The sequence below is a fragment of the Dendropsophus ebraccatus genome, chromosome 6 (genome assembly GCF_027789765.1).
Source record: "Dendropsophus ebraccatus isolate aDenEbr1 chromosome 6, aDenEbr1.pat, whole genome shotgun sequence".
NCBI classification, from domain to species: Eukaryota; Metazoa; Chordata; class Amphibia; order Anura; family Hylidae; genus Dendropsophus; species Dendropsophus ebraccatus.
In genome coordinates, this window is record NC_091459.1 from 149,265,126 (window position 1) to 149,285,067 (window position 19,942).

General features: G+C 49.3%; 1 protein-coding gene across 9 annotated transcripts in view; it reads left to right on the forward strand.

The window, feature by feature from the left end:
• Positions 1 to 19,942, forward strand: part of DTNB (dystrobrevin beta) — a 136,792-nt gene that overhangs the window by 96,869 nt on the left and 19,981 nt on the right. For 7 of the 9 annotated variants that reach the window (XM_069973226.1, XM_069973234.1, XM_069973231.1 and 4 more), the window contains 3 exons: positions 1,562 to 1,612; positions 2,420 to 2,453; positions 2,529 to 5,025. In XM_069973226.1, coding sequence (XP_069829327.1) covers positions 1,562 to 1,612; positions 2,420 to 2,424 — 56 coding nt within the window. In that variant the 3' untranslated portion in view covers positions 2,425 to 2,453; positions 2,529 to 5,025. Of the gene's footprint in view, positions 1 to 1,561; positions 1,613 to 2,419; positions 2,455 to 2,528; positions 5,026 to 19,942 lie in introns of those variants that run through there. The other 2 variants (XM_069973230.1, XM_069973227.1) reach the window with 2 other exon arrangements.

Here is a 19,942-nt window from a genome sequence, read left to right on the forward strand (position 1 = left end):
TCTGGGGACACTGTAACCTGGTGACACGGGGGGGGGGGGGGGACACTCTGTAACCTGGTGACATGGGGGGGGGACACTCTGTAACCTGGTGACATGGGGGGGACACTCTGTAACCTGGTGACATGGGGGGGGACACTCTGTAACCTGGTGACATGGGGGGGGACACTCTGTAACCTTTTGACATGGGGGTGGGACACTATGTAACCTGGTGACATGGGGGGGGGACACTCTGTAACCTGGTGACATGGGGGGGGACACTCTGTAACCTTTTGACATGGGGGGGGACACTCTGTAACCTGGTGACATGGGGGGGGGACACTCTGTAACCTGCTGACACTCTGATCAAATGGTTTTCTAAGATCCTTATTTTTAATATTTAAAGAGAAGGTTTTTATTGTGTGTATGCCGGGGGGAGTATGTACGGTAATCCCTTGCACCTGTAGGTTGCTGTTGCACTTTTCGTTTTTATCAAGCCAGACTGCAACACAGGTATAAAGCAGGTCCCGTTAGATGTTGTTCACAAACTCTAAGAAGACGTCTGGTGCGTTAAAAAGACCAAAAGGCGTTACTAGGTACTCTTAATGCAGGTGTTTCTGGTGTTATCCAGTGTTAGAAAAAACATGGCCCCTTACTTCCATAGACAGCACCTCTCCAGGTCAGGTGCGGTTTGCAGTTAAGCTCCATTAACTTTAATGAAATTGAGTTGCACCCAAACTGGAGACAAGAGCGATGCTGTCCCCTTGTCAAATCCAGATCAAGTTGTAGGCCCCTTGTAGACCCTCCAAAACTGGAGGTAATGCACTGTGGTGACGCAAGAAGACTGTCAGGATAGACCCCACTGCAAGATGTCTCCAGGCTGCCAGTTGATTACCAGGCAATCTCAGAATAATGGGATCCACCGTGACGATTAATGCAGAAAGATGATCTCCTTGCAGTGCAGAGCCCTATTTCGTATCTTCAGTGGCTCGGTGGCGTGAACCATTGACAAAAATGACACTCAGTGGCCTCTCTAACCTAGTCTCCGGTAGATGGTGCTGTATGACTAGGTCTTGCAGCGAGAAGTGTCCAAAAAGGGCGGGCTATAAAATACTGTTTTCTACACGAAGTTTGTAATGGTCAAGGACGACTCCAGAGGGGAATTCCACTTGTCCAGGAGAACCTTTCCTGCATGACCTAGGCATTGGCATTTGTCGATTTCTCTGGACAATTTCGGACCACATTTTCCTTGCCTCCACTGTGTAAGCAAAGCATCCCACTGTGTCACGTGCCTGTCTATCCCTAACGGCATTGTCTAAGCTTCACAAAAAAAATCCTGATGGTAGATAGAGACTTTCCAGGAAGATATGCCAGGTCCCTGCCTCTTGAGATGAGACTGGACACTGGTGGACCAGATGGCAAGGGTTGCCAGACAGACAGTACAGGCGAGTATATGTAGACACTTGACACAACAGATGCAGGTGACGGATGCCGGAGACCAAGGGGTAGGGTTGAACTTGATGGATTCTTGTCTTTTTTCAACCTTATTAACTATGATATTATGTCTGTTCCTCCTCCCTTACAGCTGAAGAGGGAGCCGATGATGAAGAGAAGATAGAAAATGGGAAGGACAGAGGTAACTATGGGAGATAGGGTCATAGTCCATGACAGTCCATGCTACATGTGCCGCCGCCTCCTCTCCCCTCCTCTATGTGCAGCCGCCTCCTCTCCTGTATGTGCAGCCATCTCCTCTCTTCTCCTGTATGTGCAGCCGCCAACTCTCCCCCCTGTATGTGCAGCCGCCTCCTCTCCTGTATGTGCAGCCGCCTCCTCTCCCCCCTCTATGTGCAGCCGCCTCCTCTCCTCTATGTGCAGCCGCCTCCTCTCCCATCCTGTATGTGCAGCCGCCTCCTCTCCTGTATGTGCAGCCGCCTCCTCTCCCATCCTGTATGTGCAGCCGCCTCCTCTCCTGTATGTGCAGCCGCCTCCTCTCCTGTATGTGCAGCCGCCTCCTCTCCTCCCCTTTGTGTGCAGCCGCCTCCTCTCCTTGCCTTTGTGTGCAGCCGCCTCCTTTCCTTGCCTTTGTGTGCAGCCGCCTCCTCTCCCATCCTGTATGTGCAGCCGCCTCCTCTCCCCTCCTCTATGTGCAGCCGCCTCCTCTCCTCTATGTGCAGCCGCCTCCTCTCCCATCCTGTATGTGCAGCCGCCTCCTCTCCTGTATGTGCAGCCGCCTCCTCTCCCCTCCTGTATGTACAGCCGCCTTCCCTCCTCTCCTGTATGTGCAGCCGCCTCCTCTCCTCCCCTTTGTGTGCAGCCGCCTCCTCTCCTCCCCTTTGTGTGCAGCCGCCTCCTCTCCTTGCCTTTGTGTGCAGCCGCCTCCTTTCCTTGCCTTTGTGTGCAGCCGCCTCCTTTTAGTCATGTGATCTCCCGTTTTGTCTTGCAGGCTAGGTGACTGTGTCCGCAGAGTGAGATGATAAGTAAGTGTCTTGTCCTCTCGGCCGGCGGCTCCCCCCATGGACGGTGCAGTAACTGCAGCTCTCTCCCTGTTCCAGGCACACAGCGCCCCCGATATCCATGTACTTTATGAATCCAGCAGAGAGGTGACGGGCCAGGGGAGCCCTGTGACTGCATGCTCTGGATGTAACATACGTGTTACTGGGCAATGTACATCACGCTGGAGGCGGTGCGGGTGAAGAGGCTGAGACACTGTGACTGACCCCCCTCCCCCCGCCATCATGTGTTCTTCATATAGACTGAGCACACATGGGAGGATCTGTGTCATGTGATGTCATGTGGCGTGTACGTTCCACACGCGGGAAGATCCATGTCCTGTAGCGTGTGCGCTCCACACATACGCAGGAGGATCCATGTCCTGTGTCGTGTACGCTCCAAACTCACACGGGAGGATCCATGTTCTGTGTCGTGTATGCTCCAAACGCACACGGGAGGATCCATGTCCTGTGGCATGTACGCTCCACACACGCAGGAGGATCCATGTCCTGTGGCATTTACGCTCCACACACACGCAAGAGGATCCATATCCTGTGATGTTATGTGGCGTGTAGGCTCCACACACACGCAAGAGGATCCATGTCCTGTGGCGTGTACGCTCCACACACGCAGGAGGATCCATGTCCTGTGATGTTATGTGGCGTTTACGCTTCACACACACGGGAGGATCCATGTCCTGTGATGTTATGTGGCGTGTAGGCTCCACACACACGGGAGGATCCATGTCCTGTGATGTTATGTGGCGTGTAGGTTCCACACACGCGGTACATTTCCAATGTTTACAAATAATAAACGTGTCTGTCTGTCTCTCTGCATCCGCTCTTGATTACAACTCCCATCATCCTCCGGTGACTCACAGCTGTGTGTAGTGATGTCATCTGGGGGCAGTGCCAATGTCACCACAAGGTAGCAGTGTGGCGGCAAATCTGTCATGGACTCAGGAAGTAGCGGTCACATGATGTGATGTCACCACAGTTGTAGAACATGTTATGATGTCATCTTGAAGCAGAGGCGCACATTATATATTGTGATGTCACCACTAGTGATGCTTCCTATGATATTGTTATAAAGTAGCAGTCACATGACGTGTTGTGATGTCACCGCACTGTCAATATGAAGTAGCAGCCAGGTGACACATCTAATGATGTCATTATGAAGTAGCAGGCACACTGGTGACATCAGCGCATCACATGATCTGTGATTGTGTCTGAACTAATGGTGAAGACTTCTGCACAACTTACTAAAAAGTAGTGTCAGAATTTTAGCAGTCATGTGATTCAGTGATGTCATCAAAGTGACCATGTGACATCATCAGATAATAGCATGGAGTACAGCTGATGATGTCACTGGCAGTCTTGTACATAGCTGATGATGTCACTGGCAGTCTGGTACTTAGCTGATGATGTCACTGGCAGTCTGGTACTTAGCTGATGATGTCACTGGCAGTCTGGTACTTAGCTGATGATGTCACTGGCAGTCTGATACCTAGTTGATGTCACTGGCTGTCTTGTACATAGCTGATGATGTCACTGGCTGTCTGGTACCTAGTTGATGTCACTGGCAGTCTTGTACATAGCTGATGATGTCACTGGCAGTCTTGTACATAGCTGTTGATGTCACTGGCAGTCTTGTATCTGGCTGATGATGTCACTGGCAGATGTCACTGGCAGTCTTGTATCTGGCCGATGATGTCACTGGCTGTCTTGTATCTGGCTGATGATGTCACTGGCTGTCTTGTACATAGCTGATGATGTCACTGGCAGTCTTGTACATAGCTGATGATGTCACTGGCAGTCTTGTACATAGCTGATGATGTCACTGGCAGTCTTGTATCTGGCTGATGATGTCACTGGCAGATGTCACTGGCAGTCTTGTATCTGGCCGATGATGTCACTGGCAGTCTTGTATCTGGCTGATGATGTCACTGGCTGTCTTGTATCTGGCTGATGATGTCACTGGCAGTCTTGTATCTGGCCGATGATGTCACTGGCAGTCTTGTATCTGGCTGATGATGTCACTGGCTGTCTTGTATCTGGCTGATGATGTCACTGGCAGTCTTGTATCTGTCCGATGATGTCACTGGCAGTCTTGTATCTGGCTGATGATGTCACTGGCTGTCTTGTATCTGGCTGATGATGTCACTGGCAGTCTTGTATCTGGCCGATGATGTCACTGGCAGTCTTGTATCTTGCTGATGATGTCACTGGCTGTCTTGTATCTGGCTGATGATGTCACTGGCAGTCTTGTATCTGGCCGATGATGTCACTGGCAGTCTTGTATCTGGCTGATGATGTCACTGGCTGTCTTGTATCTGACTGACGATGTCACTGGCAGTCTTGTATCTGGCCGATGATGTCACTGGCAGTCTTGTATCTGGCTGACGATGTCACTGGCTGTCTTGTATCTGACTGACGATGTCACTGGCAGTCTAGCTGGTGATGTCATTCTATAGAGATTGATAAGGTTCTCTTGTGTGACGTGGAGGGCTGACCTGTACTGTGGGCTCTTATACTGGAGCTGTAGGTCACCCCCCCCCCCCCCCCCCCCCGAGCGTTTCCCGTTTCCCATGCTGTCTCACAGCTGCAGAGCGCGTCTCATTGTGATGTCATAGCAGCTTCTCTTACACATGCTGGATCTGTGCTGCACCCTGTGCCGTAACCCTACCCCCCTGTGAATATGGCCGTCTCCTGTGCCAGCGTGTCTGGTGTCCTGGCACCGTGCCCTCCTGCACTCAGACCTCTTCTACACTTTCCCACAGAATTTCTCTGCAGTAATAATAATCGTTCTCCCCAGGAAACCTACACATAGCGGCCGTGTCAGTCCTGTACCGCCACTTACATCATTCCCTGCTTACAAGACATGTGCTGGCTGTAAATGAACGGGAATGTCAGAGCTGAGGGTTTGTTACTGTGAATCAGTGCAGGAAAACCTATATGAGCTGGATTCTAAGCTGATACACTGTAACAACCCTTCAGTCCTGGGAGCAGGACTGGGACCCTACAGATATTCCACAGTCATTGACAGCAAGCAGAGGAAGCTCCTGCAGCCTGACCACGAACGGGAAAGTAGCCCTGATATATGCCAGTGGCATTCATCATCATTTAAAGGGCATCTCCATCCAGTGTCAGTGCCAAAGCATTAAAATGAATGGGGACGAAAAGTGAGATCTCTACAGAAATGAGCTCATATGGGTTGTCACCTCCCTGTTGTCTCATATAAAGTTCATGACTCCGCAGGGGCGGGCACTAGAGAAAGCTCCACCCTCAGTATGGTAGGCAGGAAGTTGCTCTATACCGTCTAGCATCATTGGAGGGACAGTTGTCTGTGACCTGTTTTCATGTGACTCCCAGCGATTGTGGCACCGCTCGCGTCTTTATCAGGTTTGGGCAGGGATTTCCTGTTGTGCCCCACCAGCTGATACAGCCATTCCCGGTGAATGTCGGATGCCAGCTGTGGGCTGCCTGGCACCAGGTCTGTGTCCTGCCATGTTGTGTCTTGGCTGTATATTTGTTCAGGAAGTTAACCCGGAAGCCATGTCATCTGCCAAATAAAGTATTGTCATGTGACCAAACAAAAATTTCCAGCGTTTTTGTGCAGTGTTTAAGTGTCCGCTTCTCTCCTCCTTGTTTACAGGATCCCTGCCCCTAAACCTCAGCCACCAAAACTCCTTTTAGAATAAACGGTCAATAGAATAGATGGAGCTGCAGCATAAGGGAGGAGGAGGAGACCCCGGACTGAAGGGAGGAGGAGGAGACCCCTGATTGAAGGGAGGAGGAGGAGACCCCTGATTGTAGGGAGAGTCTGCCCACTCAGAACAACAAAAGAGACAGCGGATGAACATCTAGAGTAGAAGAGAGGGAGGTGGAGCTGCAGCATCTCCGTTACATCTATGCTGCAAGAGTGAAAGGGGGGCATAAAGAGACATCTGATTAACTTGAAGTGTAGAGGACAGTCACTTATATTACCAGTGAGAGCCCACCAACTCAGCACAGATACAGAGACCATAAATGACTGAGTCGGGCAGTCAGCAGATGACGCAGAGTGGCAGCTTCTCTCAGTGACATGTATCCTGTGATAGGGGGGGAGGAGGAGGAGGAGAAGACATCTCATTAGCTCAGACGTGACACACAGTGATGATGAAGGCCCCCTCTCTGTATCCCGCCAGTGAGAGCAAACCCACCCAGCACAGTTACAGAGAGAGCATACTATAAAGGAGGAGACATCTCATTAGCTCAGACGTGACACACAGTGATGATGAAGGCCCCCTCTCTGTATCCCGCCAGTGAGAGCCCACCCACCCAGCACAGTTACAGAGAGAGCATACTATAAAGGAGGAGACATCTCATTAGCTCAGACGTGACACACAGTGATGATGAAGGCCCCCTCTCTGTATCCCGCCAGTGAGAGCCCACCCACCCAGCACAGTTACAGAGACTAAATTAACATTTGCAGAAATTAGAACAAGAGATGAATATCCCAGAATGGGCCGATAATATATGCAGGATTGTCACCTTTTCAGCTACCTGGAATTTTTTTGTGGCTGCTTCATCTCTTCTCGTCCTGCTCTGCTATAGCAGCCTCATCTGCAGCTTTGTGATGGGACAATGACGGACACAGCTCTTTCCTGCCATGTCCAGTATCATCCCCAGCTGAACCAGATCCAGCCCTGCAAAAGTTTCCTGGTCTATAGCTTCATGTTATCAATAGAAATTAAGGTGTCTGGCAGTTACAGTGCACAAATAGTTACTGTCTGTGACCTGGTGCTTGTTGACCCCTTTCAGCACCTGCTGCTAAGGTCTTGACATGGACTTGTGGAGCCTCCGGTGATAAACAGTGAAACTCTAAGGAAGCGTCTGGAGAGCGGAAATAACACTGTAGATGTAACTGAAGCCCTGACTAGCTGTGAAGGCCCTGATCACACTACAGTAGATGTAACTGAAGCCCTGACTAGCTGTGAAGGCCCTGATCACACTACAGTAGACGTGACTTGTGCCTTAGGTGGATGTGAAAGCCCCATCCATACTACAGTAGATTTGACTCAAGCCCTGGGTGGTAGTGAAGGCCCCTTGCATACTACAGTAGACATGACTTGGGCCTTGGGAAGCGGTGAAAGCCCCATCCATACTAGATATAGATGTAACTGAAGCCCTGACTAGCTGTGAAGGCCCTGTCCATACTACAGTAGATGTGACTTAAGCCCAGGCTAGCTGTGAAGGCCCTGTCCATACTACAGTAGATGTAACTTAAGCCCTGACTAGCTGTGAAGGCCCTGTCCATACTACAGTAGATGTGACTTAAGCCCAGGCTAGCTGTGAAGGCCCTGTCCATACTACAGTAGATGTGACTTAAGCCCTGGCTAGCTGTGAAGGCCCTGTCCATACTACAGTAGATGTGACTTAAGCCCAGGCTAGCTGTGAAGGCCCTGTCCATACTACAGTAGATGTAACTGAAGCCCTGGTTAGCTGTGAAGGCCCTGTCCATACTACAGTAGATGTAACTGAAGCCCTGACTAGCTGTGAAGGCCCTGTCCATACTACAGTAGATGTAACTGAAGCCCTGGTTAGCTGTGAAGGCCCTGTCCATACTACAGTAGATGTAACTGAAGCCCTGACTAGCTGTGAAGGCCCTGTCCATACTACAGTAGATGTAACTTAAGCCCAGGCTAGCTGTGAAGGCCCTGTCCATACTACAGTAGATGTAACTGAAGCCCTGGCTAGCTGTGAAGGCTCTGTCCATACTACAGTAGATGTGACTTAAGCCCAGGCTAGCTGTGAAGGCCCTGTCCATACTACAGTAGATGTAACTGAAGCCCTGGTTAGCTGTGAAGGCCCTGTCCATACTACAGTAGATGTGACTTAAGCCCTGACTAGCTGTGAAGGCCCTGTCCATACTACAAAGGACATGACTCAAGTACTAGGTGGCGTGAAGGACCTATCCATACTACAGTAGACATGATTCGTGCTCTGGGTGGCGGTAAAGGCCCTGTCCATACTATATTAGACGTGACTAGAGGCAGGGATTTGTGTGCAGCCTCCAAACACCCTGCTCGTCCTCTGGGTTTTGCTCTTTTAAGGTTGGAGGGGATGAGAGAGGAAGAAAAATCCTGTAATCCTTCCCTGTCCAGCTGGCAAACTCCATTACCCACAAATCCTTTACTGCGGTTCCAAGTAGGTAACAGATCCTGCGAGTCACACATGTGAGATGCGGCTTCTCCAGGGCACATTACCCTCCATTGTGCCACCAACTCCCTTCCTGGCTCCCGACCAGCAAGGATCATGATACAGTTACAGGAGAGTGGAATTCTTCATGGATTATGGATGAATGGAGGCATCTTACCCGCAGCCACTTCATAACCTCAGCCAGAAATGGCTACGACTGTGTTATAACCTTTATCCCTATTGTCTGACTACATGCAGTATATAGATGATGCAGATCTAGGTCATGCATAGACCAGTACCCTCTGTATTGGGACATATGCCATCACCTCCACATGGCTCTCCTAGGGAATAACCACCTTACATCGGCATTGTAGACCATGTTCATGGAGACGTGGGCAAGACCTGAACATGGATAAAGAGCTAGAAAGGTTGTGGAACATAAATGCTGCGGTGTCGAGACAAGACAGGTCATAGATCCATCCTCAAGGGACCTAAAATGCTTTTCAGTCCTAGAACTCAAGCTGAAACCAAAAATCTTCGTCCAATATGAAGTGGCAGCAAGAAAAGGGCATAGGGCAGAACAGAGACAAAAAGTTTGTTGCATCAATTGAAGGTCAAAGCAAAGGACAGCTGATCAAAGTAAAGGCCGGAACCTCAATAGAACTAGAATGAGGGGGGGGACGGACCTGCAAACCCTCCCCTATTGGTGAGTAGCAGAAAGGGGGGAGTAGAGGGGGCGGAGTAAATTACCATTCACCATTGTTTTTAAAGCCGTTACATGAACATAGGAAACCTAAGCCTGAAGGGGACTCATTGACTTCTATGGGCGATTGTAGTGAGCATCCTGTCACCTTTATCTCCTATCTCCTGGGACGACCGAGGTCCCCGTCCCAGGTACACAGCACAAGCTGAAGAGTAACAGGAGATGGGAGACTGCCCGGCGCAAAAACGAAAAAATTGTGAAGATGTTCTTATTAGGATCAGAGACAACTGGGATTGGATGTTGTGAGATGATGTCACGTATGTCGTTTTCTAGGTGATCTGGATTTCTGGGATCACCCCCCTCAGTATTTTAGGGTCTTTACGGCCAGACCTTTCTCCGACCCCGCCATTCAATGTGATCCCCTCGGCCAGTCTTGGCCTCACAGTTTCGGCCTGAGCCTCCCAGCCTTCCTGTGAACTCTCTGGGTCGACGTCTGTCATCGGGGGTCTGTGGAGCAGCTGTGGGGTCTGCACATTCTCAGCGGCCTCCTTGGGCCTCACGTCTGACAGGACACGTTCCCCCCTCGGAGCGGCTCCGCACAGCTGTTACACTGAGCTCTTCTCGGATCTGGTTTCCTGACTTGTAAAATACAGAGAAGTGAAGGGATGTGAGGAGAATTCACCGTGCAAATGGCTGTGAGGACCATAAAATGGATGGATGTGGCATATACGCAACGGGGAGTCCCAGGCATCCAGACAGGGGCTGTGCTGTGGTGAGGTCACTGCGTCCGCATCATACGCTGTAATACAACATGGCTCCACGGACAATGGACTCCTCTACATCGCTTCCATTGTGACACTTTGCCGAAGCAAGCCCTAAGGCCGAAACATTGAGATTCATCACTTTTTCTACAGTTCTGTATGTGTCATCCACCGGTCCGTAATATCACTCGTATAGTGGGATCCCTCCGACTGGATCTGCTGGGACATGTAGTTCTGCAACTACAAACCTCACACGCCTTCCTATTACAAGCACCAGGGGGCGCACTGTCCTGTGCCTGGACCAGCCGGGACCAGGCTTGTTCGGGAATGTGGATTCCATCAGAATCTGATTCCTTCTGCAATAAAATAATTTTATAGCTGATATTTATATAACATTTTCCAAATCGGATATTACAGAGGAAGAGAAAAGTATTACCCCCCCAGCCCACGGTCAGGATCTGTTAACCCTTCATTGTGTGGTCAGTGTATGGTACTATCTGGGCACTGTGTGTCTGGCCAGTGTATGGTACTATCTGGATGGTGTATATACCATGTGCCTGACCAGTCAAGATGTAACGTGGCAGCCGCTGGCACCAGGCAGATCTTGGCAGATACCATGTGCATGCAAGGGGGAAACAGTATGTAAAGCCAAAAGTCGGGTAGTCATAGAAGAGAGTTAGTGGAAAGGGTGACTGACTGGTCACCTGATGATGTCATTGAGAGGCACTGGTGACTGACGCGTCATCTGATGATGTCATTGAGAGGCACTGGTGACTGACGGGTCATCTGATGATGTCATTGAGAGGCACTGGTGACTGACGGGTCATCTGATGATGTAATTGAGAGGCACTGGTGACTGACGGGTCATCTGATGTCATTAAGAGGCACTGGTGACTGACGGGTCATCTAATGATGTCATTGAGAGGCACTAGTGACTGGCGCGTCATCTGATGATGTCATTGAGTGGACTTGTGACTCATGCGTCATCTGATTATGTCATTGAGAGGCACTGGTGACTGACGCGTCATCTGATGATGTCATTGAGAGGCACTGGTGACTGCTGGGTAATCTGATGATGTCATTGAGAGGCACTGGTGACTGCTGGGTAATCTGATGATGTCATTGAGAGGCACTGGTGACTGACGGGTCATCTGATGATGTCATTGAGAGGCACTGGTGACTGATGGGTCATCTGATGTCATTAAGAGGCACTGGTGACTGACGGGTCATCTGATGATGTCATTGAGTAGACCTGTGACTGACGGGTCATCTGATTAGGTCACTGAGAGGCACTGGTGACTGACTGGTCGCCTGATGATGTCATTGAGTAGACCTGTGACTGACGCGTCATCTGATGTCATTGAGTGGACTGGTGACTGACGGGTCATCTGATGATGTAATTGAGAGGCACTGGTGACTGACGGGTCATCTGATGTCATTGAGTGGACTGGTGACTGACGGGTCATCTGATGATGTAATTGAGTGGACTGGTGACTGACACGTCATCTGATGATGTCATGTAGAGGAGCGGTGACTGACGCATCATCTGATGATATCATTGAGTGGCTTGGAGACTGACGGGTCATCTGATGATGTCATTCAGAGGCACTGGACCGGTGACAGGTGAAGTCCACATGACATCCATTGCCATGGCGATCACCAGTCCTTCCAGAAGCTTCTATCGAGGCTCCTTTACCAGAAGGATAAGTTATATATGTTCAGACAGTTTTCCTGAGTTGTTTTGTATATATTACAGAATGGCCCCCACATTAGGCGGCTATAAATAGGTCCCAGCAGCTGCCGCCGCCGCACAATGTTCTGGCCCCAGCGCCCCCCGCAGCATCGCCGATGTGACAGCTTGTTAGTCAGCGATGAGCACAGTGTGACTGAGCCACCACAGCCCCGGCTATTTGTGTCTCTCCCTCACACACAGATTACCACCTTCACCAACAGTGATTATAAGCGAGCATCCCACCCTCCCCCCGGAGACGCTGCGAGCCATGCTTACCCGTGCCAGTCAATGCCTCCATAATGCCGGGGCCGGGCGTATACTTTCCTATAACTAGAATTAATCCCCAGCTGCATGGTGTCTGTGGCGCTCAGTAGAAGTGGGATACATCCAGAGCTGTACGACTGACTTCCTGTTAGCTCTCAGGTCGGAGGAGAATACTGCAATAGGAGGCCAGTTGTTTCTGCGGCATGTGAGATCTGGCAGGGTCTGCAGTGATGCAAGTAAAGGCCCTATTCCACGGACCGACTAGAGGAGCAAACGAGCGATATTAGCTCTCGCTGCTATTCCACACAGCAGCGAGCAGGTGGGTATGGGAGGGAGGTGCGGGGGGGGGGGGGGGGGGGGGGGCTGCCCGGGTGATCGCTAGATTGTCTGGGCAGCCCATAGCATACAGCAGCGGTCTGCTGTCGTCACCGCTCCTATTCCACAAAGCGATGGCAGATCGTTGCTGTATAAGTCGTTTGTCTTTCAACATGTTTGAAAGTCAAACGACACAACGATCAGCCAACATGAACGATGTCGGCTGATCGTTGCCTTCTTTTCCACAGGACGATTATTGGCCGCATACGGCCAATAACCGTTCCATGGAATAGGGCCTTAAGACGCGTAGTAAGAAAGGTCCATCTGTGCAGAAGGGTTCCTCCAGGAGCCGGCATGTGAAACTGTGGGGCCTGAGAAGAAGCTGGCTGCCACCGCCCCAGGGGGTCCCCATCTTCAAACCCTGGGAAGGTAACTAACAAGGACACCACCTGGAGGCATTGAGGGACAGAAAGCTCCAAGTAGGGGGGAGGTTGACCAGTCTTTCTGGGCAAAAAGACATAGGCTGGGGGCTTTCCGAGAGTAAAATGGGGAGATAGTCTGGTCTGTCCCTAAACAAGTGCAGTAAAGTATGACCTGTCTGGTATGGAGTCAGTGATGCGAGACCACAGAGAGGGAAGGTGGTGGAGCTTCTCTTCTAGAGGGGATTCAGGGAACGTGACCTCTTTGCCCTGATCCACCCCTGATGTCACCTCAAAATTCAGCATGAGCTTTGTTTCTCAAGGTCTTCTGGTCATAACTCAAGCTGGTGAAGGATGAGACTGTGTGGTGGCATTTTCCCACCAGAGTTCACTTTCTGCTATGGTATCATCACATGGTCAGGCAAGTTTACGGAAGTGACGGATGTCCCTACAAAATATCAGGACAAATGACATTTAGTCTGGGCCCGGGCGTTTTCCTGGTCCCTGCCATTCATATAATACTGTCACACACACGTACCGTCAGCTGCCTTCTCGTCTCGTAACAGAATCCAAGGCTTTTACCAACTGTAGTGCAAATTGCATTGGAGCGGAGTAGAGCGGGTCACGTGCTGTCCCCGGGTCAGGCTACATTATCTGATCAGGTGAAGCATGAGTACCTCTGGTCTGTTCCTCTAAGATATGGCCTACCAGATACTTTTGTAAAGTGGCTGGTGAACGGTTGGGCTGGCTGCTCTTTTGAGGTTAGTCTGGTGTTTGCCAGGCTTGTCCTGTGAGCCCTCTGTAATGTGTCCACCTCTTGGTTAGTTGTGGACAATTGGTAGGAGTTAGGATGAGTCTGGAGGAATCAGAAGCCGCCCTAAGAGTGGTAGAATACACTGTGTGTGAGTCAGTGTATCACAAGTTGTAGGAGTAGGAGGAGTAATAGTAGTAGGAGGAGGAGGAGGAATAATAGTAGTAGGAAGAGTAGTAGTAATAGGAGGAGGAGGAGTAATAGTAGTAGGAAGAGTAGTAGTAATAGTAGTAATAGGAGGAGTAGTAATAGTAGTAGGAGGAGGAGTAATAGTAGTAGGAGTAGTAGTAATAGGAGGAGGAGTAATAGTAGTAGGAAGAGTAGTAGTAGTAGTAGTAATAGGAGGAGTAATAGTAGAAGAAGGAGGAGGAATAATAGTAGTAGGAAGAATAGTAGTAGTAGTAATAGGAGGAGGAGTAGTAGTGATGGGGGTGGTAGGATGAGTAGTAGGAGTAATAGTATTAGTGGTAGGAGGAGGAGGAGGAGGAGTATTATGAGTAGTGGTAGGTGGAGAAGGAGTAATAGTATTAGTGGTAGGAGGAGTAGTATTATGAGTAGTGGGAGGAGGAGGAGTAATAGTATTAGTGGTAGGAGGAGTAATAGTAGGAGTAGTGGTAGGAGGAGGAGGAGTAATAGTAGGAGTAGTGGTAGGAGGAGGAGTAGTGGGAGGAGGAGGAGGAGGAGTAATAGTAGGAGTAGTGGTAAGAGGAGGAGGAGTAATAGTAGGAGTAGTGGTAGGAGGAGGAGTAATAGTAGGAGTAGTGGTAGGAGGAGGAGTAATAGTAGGAGTAGTGGTAGGAGGAGGAGGAGTAATAGTAGGAGTAGTGGTAGGAGGAGGAGTAGTGGTAGGAGGAGGAGGAGTAATAGTAGGGGTAGTGGTAGGAGGAGGAGGAGTAATAGTAGGAGTAGTGGTAAGAGGAGGAGGAGTAATAGTAGGAGTAGTGGTAGGAGGAGGAGGAGTAATAGTAGGAGTAGTGGTAGGAGGAGGAGGAGGAGTAATAGTAGGAGTAGTGGTAGGAGGAGGAGGAGTAATAGTAGGAGTAGTGGTAGGAGGAGGAGGAGTAATAGTAGGAGTAGTGGTAGGAGGAGGAGGAGTAATAGTAGGAGTAGTGGTAGGAGGAGGATGAGTAATAGTAGTAGAAGGAGGAGGAATAATAGTAGTAGGAAGAGTAGTAGGAGTTGTAATAGTAGTAGGAGTGGAGGTGGTGGTAGGATGAGTAGTAGGAGTAATAGTAATAGTGGTAGGAGGAGGAGTAATAGTATTAGTGGTAGGAGGAGTAGTATTAGGAGTAATAGTAGTAGTGGTGGTAGGAGGAAGAGGAGTAATAGTAGTAGTAGTGGGCGGAGGAGGAGTAATAGTAGTAGTAGTGGGCGGAGGAGGAGTAATAGTAGTAGTAGTGGACGGAGGAGAAGTAATAGTAGTAGTAGGAGGAATAATAGTGGGAGGAGGAGGAGTAATAGTAGTAGGAGGAGTGGTGGTAGGAGGAAGAGGAGTAATAGTAGTAGTAGTGGGCGGAGGAGGAGTAATAGTAGTAGTAGGAGGAATAATAGTGGGAGGAGGAGTAATAGTAGGAGTGGTGGTGGTGGTAGGATGAGTAGTAGGAGTAATAGTATTAGTGGTAGGAGGAGTAGTATTAGGAGTAATAGGAGTAGTGGTGGTAGGAGGAAGAGGAGTAATAGTAGTAGTAGTGGGCGGAGGAGGAGTAATAGTAGTAGTAGGAGGAATAATAGTGGGAGGAGGAGGAGTAATAGTAGGAGGAGGAGTGGTGGTAGGAGGAGGAGTAGTAATAGGGTTCTGGGGTTTGGTAAACAGAAACAAATATAGTAATAAGGAATAAAAAAAAAAGCTGGGCTGAACGGGTGCCTGGAATTATTTCTTTACTATGAAGTCAATTATTTTAGAATTTGGAATCCTGTTATAGTAGGACAAGATTTCTTACATGTTACATTTTTCTAATAAAAGAAGTTGGGGGATATAATGTAACAGCAGAATAGTGAGTGCAGCTCTGGCGGAGGAGACATGATGTAACAGCAGAATATTGAGTGCAGCTCTGGAGGATGAGACATGATGTAACAGCAGAATAGTCAGTGCATCTCTGGAGGATGAGACAGGATGTAACAGCAGAATAGTGAGTGCAGCTCTGGAGGATGAGACAGGATGTAACAGCAGAATAGTGAGTGCAGCTCTGGCGGATAAGACATGATTTGACAGCAGAATATTGAGTGCAGCTCTGGAGGATGAGATATGATGTAACAGCAGAATAGTGAGTGCAGCTCTGGAGGATGAGACATGATGTAACAGCAGAATAGTGAGTGCAGCTCTGGAGGATGAGACATGATGTAACAGCAGAATAGTGAGTGCAGCTCTGGAGGATGAGACATGATGTAACAGCAGAATAGTGAGTGCAGCTCTGGAGGATGAGACATGATGTAACAGCAGAATAGTGAGTGCAGCTCTGGAGGATAAGACATGATGTAACAGCAGAATAGTGAGTGCAGCTCTGGAGGATAAGACATGATGTAACTCTGGACAGTATAGAAGTTGCAGCATTATCTGTAGATTATATAGGGGTCGGACCCCTCTTTATTACAGATCTGGGTCAGTTGTGAATTGTAGGATCTGCTCTCGGGTGACGCTCCTTTGCACTACATGTTTGTCATCCTCCAGACTCAGCCACTTCTTGCCACTTTACTCACTGAGCAGGCATGTGAATGAGGCTTCAGACATGATTGGCCCCCAGTGACCCCGGAGTGCAGGGGGTTAATAATACTAATTAATGGGGTCACTGGCAGGAAGTCTGTAGGGGGGGGGGCTGCTTATTCTTTTGAGCTGTTTTCCAGTTAAAGCGTCTGAGTGACCTCCTAGCCGCCATCTTCTTTATCTTCATTCCTATAATAGCATTGTTTCCCTCCAGAGGTCCTGTCCATCAGCATTAAAGACCGATCGCTATCATAAGGCATATGACTCCTAATAGAGCCGCTAAAGCCTTGTCTTACTATAGCTGGTGTGCCGTCCTCCTAGGGGTTATATCCGAGAAAACATTATTTTGTTGTGGCGCAATTTGCAGAGGCCGGAACTAGTCATCGTGGTTGTTGTTCTGGCTGTGACTAGTCACAGCTCTCTGCCTGTCAGTGCACTCTGCAGAGGTAGAGGCCGGAACTAGTCATCGTGGTTGTTGTTTGGGCTGTGACTAGTCACAGCTCTCTGCCTGTCAGTGCACTCTGCAGAGGTAGAGGCCGGAACTAGTCATCGTGGTTGTTGTTTGGGCTGTGACTAGTCACAGCTCTCTGCCTGTCAGTGCACTCTGCAGAGGTAGAGGCCGGAACTAGTCATCGTGGTTGTTGTTGGGGCTGTGACTAGTCACAGATTGCTGCCTGTCAGTGCACTCTGCAGAGGTAGAGGCTGGAACTAGTCATTGTGGTTGTTCGGGCTGTGACTAGTCACAGCTCTCTGCCTGTCAGTGCACTCTGCAGAGGTAGAGGCCGGAACTAGTCATCGTGGTTGTTGTTGGGGCTGTGACTAGTCACAGATTGCTGCCTGTCAGTGCACTCTGCAGAGGTAGAGGCTGGAACTAGTCATCGTGGTTCTTCTGGCTGTGACTAGTCACAGCTCTCTGCCTGTCAGTGCACTCTGCAGAGGTAGAGGCCGGAACTAGTCATCGTGGTTGTTGTTGGGGCTGTGACTAGTCACAGATTGCTGCCTGTCAGTGCACTCTGCAGAGGTAGAGGCTGGAACTAGTCATCGTGGTTGTTGTTGGGGCTGTGACTAGTCACAGATTGCTGCCTGTCAGTGCACTCTGCAGAGGTAGAGGCCGGAACTAGTCATCGTGGTTGTTCTGGCTGTGACTAGTCACAGCTCTCTCCACTGACAGTACTGACCCTCATACAGATCCAGAATAAACAATCATTACTCACCTCTCCCCATGACTTTGCAATGCTGGATCGCTGCTCCGGGACCCCTGCTGAGCTTTGGGATCTCTTTCACAGCTGACGTCATGACCCGGTTGATGGACTGCCCTCTCAGTCAGTGACTAGGGAGGAACACCACTGATTGGGAATCCATCAACTGAGTTAGGCATTTCCTCCCCTCACCCCCACCCCGAGTTGCGATGTCATTGGGGCAAAATGCCTTCTGGTGGGGACCCAGAGTCATGGGGTGCATCCTGGTCACTGGAAGTGGTAAGTAATAATTGTTTATTATGTTCCCCGCCAGCTAAAATGATTTTTAAATCGCCGTACTTCTCCTTTAATGCTGGCAGCTTAGGATGGGTTACAAGAGCAGAAGTTTTGCCTAAAACAAAGTGCATCACTACAAAAGGGGGCGCTATGGAGCGGTAATCTTGGTCCTTCTGAATTAGAACTTGGCGTCTTTCCCTCCCTGTTATCCGGGGAGCTCTCTGATCAGGTATCTAAGCCAAGATGGAAGCCACTACCTGCAGTTCATAGAAATGCCCAGAGGTCCTTGTACAACTTCTAAACAGAGGCCAAGTTATCTCGGCTTCCATCAAATATATTTAAGCCAATTTGCTTGGGTTCTTGGACAGAGGATTCCCACTAATCGGTAGAAGCCCTAGCCTTACTTTCTTAAACTGGATCCTATGGCTTTACCAGAATGGTTCTGCCAGAGTTGGGGTGAACGGCATCCCCTCAGACAGCTGTGACATACATCATTATCTCACTCCCGATCCTCGTGTCAGAGTTTGAAATATTCGCCTCCCTTTCTAAGTTTGAAATAAACTTTTTGAAATCTGAAGCTCCGGATATGGTCTCCGCTGGTCTATTTGGGCATACAACTTCTTGCCAGTCTAAAAGATCTGTTCTGGCCCAACTTCCCAGCTGACCACCGTCCAATCGTGTTACCAGGCTTGGGGCAAAGGCTTCTTCTCCTGGTTTGGGAGCGGCTCAATATTTAAGATGACCCTTTTACCTAAATTTCTTTACACTTTCCACTGCCTCCTAGGGAAGGTCACTAAATCTTTTTATTTTTATTTCTGTTCACATTAAATTTATTTGGGGCTCTAAACCTGCTTGTCTCAAGAGACCCCTTCTCTGTAGGCCTAAGATGAGGGGTGGAGTGGCGCTCTCAGACCTGCAGGGATACTATTTGGCTTCACTTCTGACTAGATTTGTAGATTGGACCCGCCTTGGCTCTCTTAAACAATGGGTAACAATTATGCAGCTCAGGGGGATGCCTGAGAAAGACTTCTCATCATGGCTACCCAAGCAACCCAACTCATCCCACCATAGGTGCCACAATCCTGGCTTGTGATGATCCTGGAATCCATGCTGAGTTCCTCCCTTAGTCTGCCCGAATTTTTCTCCTGGGCTCTCATACCTAGTTTTCTGAACCTGGTTTAAGGCTAAAAAATTCAGGGCTTTGCACTTTATCACCAATTCTGCCTGGAAGTCAGCTTCCAAGTTGGAGAACATGGTAGACCATGTCCTCTAAGGCGCTTGGAGAATAACCCAGCTTAACCACTTCCTTCAGTGTCTACCTGCTCCTATTCAATTCGTATCCTCTAATACCTACTTCAAATGCCTCTGTAATAGTAAGGGTCAATTACACCACTGTCATTAGTATATTCCAATTTGAAGTCTCCACCTGAACCTGAATCCCCACCACCACCACCTTCTTAAACTGGAGGAAGATCTTAGCTTGGAACTGACTCTGGCTCAGCACAAGAGCTCGGTAAGTTTTTGTTTTCGAGAAGCTGGATACAAGATATTACCTCGCTGGTACCAAGTCCTGGTCAAGCTACAAGCAATCTGGCCTGATGTGGAGCCTCAGAAGGTGCTTTCTTGTATATCTCCTGCCCTCGTGCTTCCTTCTGGGAATCAGTACAAAGCGTGACCGGACTGTGCTCCTCCTCCATCACAGCAACGTTTACATAAAATGCTTTCTTCTTATGGCTGCGATAGCTTGTATTCTGAACATACAATTGGTGAAAGATGGCATCCTAGGCCCAGACGCACCAAATGCACTCTGCTACTCTACACTTGCACCCTCTGTCACTCAGTCTATTACTTGCACCCTCCATCACTCATAGTCCTTTACGTGCACACTCTGTCACTCAGTTTTTTATTTGCACTCTCTCTTACTCAGTCTTTTACTTTCACCCACTGTCACTAACAGTCTTTTATTTGCCCCCTCCATCACTAACAGTCTTTTATTTGCCCCCTCCATCACTCAGTCTATTTGCCCCCTCTGTCACAGTCTTTTATTTTCCCCCTCCATCACTCAGTCTTTTATTTGCCCCCTCCGTCACTCAGTCTTTTATTTGCCCCCTCTGTC